The sequence below is a fragment of the Acipenser ruthenus genome, chromosome 6 (assembly GCF_902713425.1).
Source record: "Acipenser ruthenus chromosome 6, fAciRut3.2 maternal haplotype, whole genome shotgun sequence".
NCBI lineage: Eukaryota > Metazoa > Chordata > Actinopteri > Acipenseriformes > Acipenseridae > Acipenser > Acipenser ruthenus.
In genome coordinates this window covers 8,627,512-8,635,669 of record NC_081194.1, presented here as the reverse complement: position 1 = coordinate 8,635,669, position 8,158 = coordinate 8,627,512, and the positions used below count along the sequence as shown (strand labels likewise).

At 39.5% G+C, this 8,158-nt stretch overlaps 1 protein-coding gene across 2 annotated transcripts in view; it reads left to right on the top strand.

Annotated features, from left to right (window-relative positions):
• Positions 1-3,081: 3,081 nt before the first annotated feature.
• Positions 3,082-8,158, top strand: part of ptk7b (protein tyrosine kinase 7b) — a 94,385-nt gene continuing 89,308 nt past the window's right edge. The window contains exons 1-2 of one of the 2 annotated variants that reach the window (XM_059024908.1): positions 3,082-3,189; positions 3,575-3,728. In XM_059024908.1, coding sequence (XP_058880891.1) covers positions 3,587-3,728 — 142 coding nt within the window. In that variant the 5' untranslated portion in view covers positions 3,082-3,189; positions 3,575-3,586. Of the gene's footprint in view, positions 3,277-3,574; positions 3,729-8,158 lie in introns of both variants that reach the window. The other variant, XM_059024907.1, reaches the window with a different exon arrangement.

The window sequence follows — 8,158 nt, the reverse complement described above, 5'->3', positions numbered from 1 at the left end:
AACGAGAGCAAACAGATACGAGATATAATAAGAACCCCCAGATCAAACAAAAACCTTGAATTACCTCCCATTTACCTTGACATTCTCTTGTCAGTGATGATGATAAAGACGCCAGAGCTTGAGCTCTCCAGACTTATGTATGTCATCTTCGTACTGTACCTGCTTTAGCTGTAAGCAACCCTGTTGTTTTGCAAGCTGCAGCCAGACTTTCTGGAGTAAACAGAGGACCATTTATAACACTATTGCCAGAGTAAACAGGAGCTGGTGCAGACTTTAAAGAAACTGTGTGCTCCTCGCTTGCAAAAGTGAATAACAGACAGCTGATGCATGTTTTCTCTATTTAATTTGCCATTAGGTTCTTCGGTTTACTTTAGTTTGTTTGGCTTGTGGGAGTTTAATCATATTGATGAAATCTGCAACCCAAACCAGAGAGTTAAACAGCGAGGGGACTGAACCACGGGAGTGTGGAACGCTGTGTTTGTTTACATCGAGCTTGAATTCAAAGTCAGTTTAAATGATGAATCCTGAAATGACAAGAAAAGCATGACTGTAAATAAAGGAATGTTTGTCTCACGCTACCATCCAACAGGTAGGTACTTAGACCACAGCTTTCTAAAAAATCTTTCTAAAAAATCAATTTGCTTGTCTGTGTAGTACTTTTGTCAGAAACTAATTTCTGTGGTTAAAGAACGAATTTCCCACCCTGCTGCTCTGCTTTAGTTGCATTTAGGGTTATCAATATATTTAGTGAGCAAGGGGTCTGAGTGGGTAAAACTGGGCTAGGTGATACTGCACTCTATACCAGGGTAGCAGCTGCATTTTCATCTTCCAGTCATGATGTCGGCGTGATGTCAGTCAGGTGGTCATAAATGCATTTGGTTCTGTTTTCAAACACAAGTTGTGCAAGTAGGAAGTGGCAGACCCAGAAATATATCAGGACTATGACCAAACCAGTTCAGCTGCCCGGTAAGCAACTTAGATAAAACGCTACAGAAGCTTTCCAACTTTTTTAATTTTTTTTTTTTCCCAAAGGATTAATGTATTTAATTGATCTATTTTTAAAAAAATGATAAATGAATAAAGACAACTTTATTCATAACACATATTACACACAATGTAACAGTAAACAGTTGAATCAGCACATTAATATTTAGCCCTGTTTAGCTTTAATCCAGCCTCTAGATTCTGGAAAATTATCTAGAATCTGTGGGGTGGGGTGGGGGAAACATCTTGACATCTGTTTCAACTGCTCCCTTTTTTTCAGAACTAAGTTATGCAGAACATTAATAATAATAAACTAACAATAATGGATATGATACAGAACACATTAAATATTAGGAAAATGTAAGCATACTTTACAATGTAAGCATGTATTAATTTCCTGTAGTTACTTTTAGTTAAATTAAAATAAACAAAGCCTTGGGGCATTCAACAGTGCAATTCAAATATGACATGTCCCAGGAAGGTCAATTCCATCTAACATTAAGGTTAGCACATATTTCATTTTTTTTTCATATCCAAAGTTAAAAATGTCTATCTTTTTATTTATGTTATAACTCTTATTAGTTTTGGAGTTTGTTTGAACTGATGGCCATGTTAAATAGAACCAGATACTGGCTATTGTTTGGTGTAAAAACAAAACCAGTCGGTTCTCCCAGTAGTACTGAAAAAATTAAATTGTCATCTAAAGTCTGGCTGGGGCAGGTTGTCACATGTAAATCCTATAGGAAGAAGACCTTTATTTTTTCTTTCGACTTTTTTTTACACCAACATGTGGGATATGTCACCATATAATGCTTATTTAAATTATTTACTGTTTGTCCTCCAGTTCTGTGGAGGATGTGGTATTATTTTGTAGCATGGGTCAACATTTCAAATATATAGAGGTCTATATTTTTTTATGTTCACATAAAAAGTAAAAATACAGCTTTTTCTGTCATTGTACACAGTAGAAAGGTTATATTATTTTAAAAAACAAAAAATGTTGCCTTATTGTCTACTGCAAAAGCAAGAACATACTTTGTGACACCCAGCCCCATATCGTGTGACACCCAGCCCCATATCGTGTGACACCCAGCCCCATATCGTGTGACACCCAGCCCCATATCGTGTGACACCCAGCCCCATATCGTGTGACACCCAGCCCCATACCGTGTGACACCCAGCCCCATATCGTGTGACACCCAGCCCCATATCGTGTGACACCCAGCCCCATATCGTGTGACACCCAGCCCCATATCGTGTGACACCCAGCCCCATATCGTGTGACACCCAGCCCCATATCGTGTGACACCCAGCCCCATATCGTGTGACACCCAGCCCCATATCGTGTGACACCCAGCCCCATACCGTGTGACACCCAGCCCCATATCGTGTGACACCCAGCCCCATATCGTGTGACACCCAGCCCCATATCGTGTGACACCCAGCCCCAGTATGGGGCAGATTGTGACAGGTGACCGGCGCATTTTCAACCGTCTAAATATCATCAATGGAATACAGTTATGCTGAAGTAAAAAACATCAATTCCTAGGTGTGTTATTGCACCTGTTTGTTTTTCCGTTTAGAAAAATATGGGGCAAACACCCCACTGGAGCAAATGCGTAACGTGCCCGGCCCTCTGATGCCATCATACAGGAGCAGCTGGAAGCTGTGGCAAAATAGGGAGCACTCTTCAAAATGTGTGATATGGCTAACCAATGCCATGTTATGGGAACTATATTGTGAGGGGGACTATGCTTTAGCAGTAACTTCAATTTTACTTTAATAGTATATATTATAATATGAAATATCTGTAACAAATGCAAGGGTGTTAACCAAGATTATTCCTTGCTAAATTCCAAAACGAGTGTAAACAAATCATGTTACCGGGATAAATTCCTATTTCACTGGGAATGTTCTTTTTTAAAACGCCCTGAATGTCCCCACCTTTTTAATGGAAACCTCGTGACATGCCTAATAAAACGACATGTCTCTTGGCTTGCACCACATTATTATAATGTTCAAAAACATAAGACAGGTTTGCGAGGTGTGCGGTCATGCCCTCTACCTACAAGCAAGTATTTTCCCTTCACCTGCAGGTGGCAGCACTGAGCTCTCATTCTGCAATTCCATTCCCATTTTCTCGTGGAAACCGGAAGCAAGCCCTGATCCACAGTGAGCGAGAGATATTCGCCCAGAGAGCAGCCGGTGTGTGAAACTCGTGCGGTGGTTTGTGGGACTAGTGGGCTCAGAGCTGGGTTTCTCAGGAGACGGTGGTAGAAAGGAGGAAGCAAGGTAGCGCTTAGATTCATTCACACACAAAAAGAGCACAGCCACATAAATATAAAAAAAAAACAATATGGAATAGAGCTGCTAAAGCTCAGGATTCCTATCGAAAGAAAAGTCCTTTTTCAGTTGGTCGTTTTTTTTTAGTAGTCTCACCACGGACGGTAAAAGATTTCAGTGGCGCTTGTTGAACCCCTTTCCCCGGTTTGATTTGCTCACTGAGTGACTGAGACTGAGCGTTTGTTGCTTCATTGTCCACTCGCTCCCTTCTCTCTCTCACATACGGTTTTGGTTTCGGCGATTTTAGTATTCGCTTCTCATGGCGGTATCGGCGGCGAAGCGGAGACCGCGGCAGGAGGACACCTCCATTGCCCCCAACATTAAAAACAAAAGGCGAAGGGTCGTCCAATTCTCCAACCGGGCAGTTGCAGCATTTGCGATCGGCATCCTCTGCACCAAAGGTAAGCCGGAGCTGAAGTTTCTTATTTGTTTTGTGCTTTTTGTTTGTTTATTTCCCGCAGTGATATTATATATAAAGAACGAGCGAGGTAACGAATGCGTTAATTTAACGCTAGTTTTGTTAACTAAGCTTCTAGTTTGGAGGTGCACACCGGTAACTTGTGTTAATTTTATTTACAGTACCCAGCTTTTACCATCTTAAATATGTACCTGTCGTTAGAGGTAGTTGTTATTATTATTATTATTATTATTATTGTGAACACATTTTTAAAGCTATTAGCGTCACTCAGTCTCAATTACGTATTTATTTTTGATGTGTTTTTTTTTTTTTTTTTAATGAACGAACTGTTGCAATCGAGTTTAATTATTTTTTCGTTGTGTGAGCAGCAGTGCGAGTCCGAGGCCCGTGAATGGAGTAGTACTGACCTTATTTAACTAGCCTGAAACCAAATAATACATTCACGTCTTATTCAGACCTGCTTTAAAAGCAGTTGACAATATACAGTTTGAAGAATTTGAAAATGTGGGGTTTCTCTGCTGCTAGTGCTGCCTGAAAAGCATGAAGAAAACAAGGTAGTGTAATGCCATACGGTACTTGTGGTTAAACCAAGCTCAAATAAAATAACTATTCACTTTCATCCAGATTCACTACTCATGCAAGTCTGTACAGCAGTAGTACCGGATCTTTTACAGTAAAAAAGGGCGCTAGTAAATTACAGTAGACGCTCTAGATCTGCTAAGTAATTTACTGTGTATGAGCCCCACGAAAGTAGATTTAGTTAAGAAGTTTTATGAAGTTGAACAAACACTGTTAGGATCACTGGGGTTAGTGCTCGAATCAGGTTACAGGTTGGATAAAAAAATAAAAATAAACTGTAGATTCACTGGTTGATAGTGTTGTCACTTTACAATGATTAATTGGCCTGTTCAAATTGAAGTACTGTAGTAACACAATAGCCGTTTTCAAAGTCAAAGGATGCATCCGTAGTGCTGCTTATCATTCGCCTTGATCTAAATTAATGTGTGCAAACTAAGGAAGGATGGCTGTGGGGTCTGGGAAGGAAGTGGAAACTCATTTGGAAAAAAAAAAAAAAGCCCCAAGGGGTTGAGACCCTTCACCAATACTCTCGAATTTAGTCACTAGCAGTTACTGAAATACTTTGGTCTTTTGTCATGCAGATTCTCTACTAGAGAGCAATGGGACCTTCGCTATGTGGCAAAAAAAGGGGTCATGGCTTTTTGTTGCAGTGTTCACCTTTCTCCGATTTATTGTGCCAAAGCTCAGTTTTTGCTTTAAATAAAATACAAGAAACTTGCAGGATTTGGGTCATTTCCTGATTTTCAAGTCCTTTTTGAAATAGTTTCCCAATTTCATTTCCTTTTGAAGGAGTTGGAATTGATATTTTAGAAACATCATAATTGTTGTGATTTTGTTAAACTGCTTTCATTCTGTTTTCATTGACTGACATTTCAATTTAAGCAGTTTGTTGCCACTGAGAAGCTCATTTTGACAGCATACTGGTAATTGCAATTTTGATTAGTGATGTGTTGGAATTTGATTAAAAGGGAATTGGAATTGGAAAACAGGAATTGACCCCGACCCTGGAAAGTAGCCCAATTGATTCTTTTGGAGGAGCCCCCTCTCAATTACCATATAAACCTATATTATTGCAGATGTGGAGGTTTAGCATGTCTGCTTTTGGAAACTCTTGGATTTAAACTACAGTTTTACATGTGTCGGGTCCATCATTCCCTGAATCCATTTGGCTTGGCTCAAGAGAAGGCTTGTCCATAGCTTATGTAAACAGCACTGATTGCAGTGCTTCAGTAAATTATGAATGGATTCACAAAAGCAACTTTGCAGGCCTTAAATACATCTCTTTGAAATAGTTTGGGGTTATTGTTTATTTGAGCAACACAACTCGGTATAGAATCCAAACTGATTCCATCAACTCTCGGCAGTCTGTCAAATAATCACCCTAAATATTTACACGCTTTGGCTGGGTGTCATAGCATCAACTGATAACATCTGCCATGCTTGGTTGTATTTTTATGCATTCTCTAAATAAATAAATGCAGCATCCTCAGTCATATATATAAGGTGATAATTGATGTCATTTTCCAAGGCTTGAAACAACACAGTATATTGAATATTTGTTTAATAAACAACCTTGAATGTCTATGTGATGCAGGTCTCCAACACAAATGAACATTGCCTTCTCAGGTTTAAAATTCCCAACATACTCAGCTTTTAATAAGGCAACCATTAGACTCGACTGGAGTTCTGTTTAATAATTTAGAGCATCCCTTTCAGGTTTTTGGAAGGAAGTACACATCCTTGAGGCTTGCTTGCCTGTCAGTTGCATAGAGAATGCTGCATGTGTCTTCCAGTTCTGACGTCTACCAGCTCTTTTTTTTTTGTTCCCCCTTTTCTTTCCCAACTCATTTCCTGACATGCAATTAGAGAGCTAGTTAGGGCATTCCTTTAACAGTTCAATATCAAGCTAACACAAAAAAAAAACAAAAAAAAACGCCGGGAATGGAAATGATGCTCCCATTTCATAGCGATGGGTACCGAGCTTATTATTTAGCAGACGCCTTTATCCAAGGCAACTTACAGAGACTAGGGTGTGTGAACTATGCATCAGCTGCAGAGTCACTTACAAATACGTCTCACCCGAAAGACGGAGCACAAGGAGGTTAGGTGATTTGCTCAGGGTCACACAATGAGTCAGTGACTGAGCCGGGATTTGAACCGGGGACCTCCTGGTTACAAGCCCTTTTCTTTAACCACTGGACCACACAGCCTCCTATTCTTTGTACTTTGTATTCTTTGAGCTTCTTTGTACTGTGTCTCAAATTATTATAGGTCTAAAAATGACATTTTCAACAGTTCTGTCAAATATATTCCTGGTTGATTTTTTTATACTGAACATTTAAAGAAAATCTGTTAGTGACTAAGCTGCAAGGTCCTGATTGACATGGAGTGATCCTCCTAGCACTGCATGTAACACGCAGTAGAATTCTTCTATGTCCAAAGAAAATGTTTAAGGAGTACTACTGTGTGCTTTCGATGCATTGTGTACCATATTGCCCCAATTGTGTCTCATAATTAAGGCTACGATTTTGTCACAGAAATCGTGAATTTGAAAAAACGTCTCTGAAATCTTGGACATGGATGTAAAAACACTCTTGATTAGGCGCTTCCTTTATTTCCTTTAAAACATGCAGTATTATGCACTGAAAATATAAATCTGCGAGTATCTGTAAATTGTTTGGGATGTTTCACGCAGCATTTACGTGTAGCTATAGGTCAACAAATGAGATAGCTGAGTGAGCAAGCATTTAAATCGGTGACAGTTAAAATGCAAAAAAAACGTGTGTGAACTCTTCTGTAAAGACAGAAGAAAAATTAATCGGAGTAGAAGTTTACCAACTTACAGAGGCTTTCTTTACAACATGCTTCAAGAATCGTTAAACTATTAAAGCCTGGTTCATACAGCACTTCTGTTGCAGATGAATGCGATACGTTGGGTGCAGACAGCTGAAAGCTGTGCAGCTTCACTATTTGCTGTACGGGACGCATTGTGTCGCAGCTCCATTGACTGCGCAAATTGGTCGCAGCTGTTCATATAAATACAGTACTTTAAATACAAACTGTATTTGCGTAATTGGATACATCTACACTTAAGTAGATGTGCTGAGTTTGTACCTCTATACAAGAGGATTAAAGAAAATCAAAAGCGACGTTGTTGCTCCGTCCTCTCAACCAACCGAGAACTTGAAAGGGAGACTTTCAAATGTTATTTAGAGATGCAGTATGTGACAGTGAGATATTTTAGAATGGCAGATGAAAGGTTCGATCTGTTAAGGCTGTACGCCTTTCCAAAAAAGATGCACGTTGCAAGATTGTACATTATGTACTTCCAACCTTTTGCACAGGGTCAGACTCTCGACGTGATGTCTAAGTCTGAAGTATGTGCTGTAAGTTTTGTAATCTGAAGTAACATTTAAACTGGTCAGTAGTCAAAAGCAATAGTCTTTATATTATTGGTTTTGGTGTACTATTTAAAATCTCTTGTGTATGCTGATGTAGCAAAAACTACATTTGGTGAACTTTCTGTGAATTTTTTTTTTTTTTGCCGCACCTCACCCCTGAAATGTACTCAAAATTACTGTGCCAAAATCGTAGCCTTACTCATAATTGTGGGTAGTCACTACATTTCTTAAACATCCCATACTGTCCATCTCTCCTCCTTTGTTTGGTTTGGCAGTCTCATGGTGTAAAGAGCTAGCTCTTTGTCAACTACCAGTGGGTAGTCCAGCCTTGGCTTTCCTTCCAAGTACTGTACATCCTTCGTTGCCACTGGGGCACTTTTGAGATGCAGCCATGCAGTTACATGCATTTCTGCTAAATTTGTAGTAGGAATCT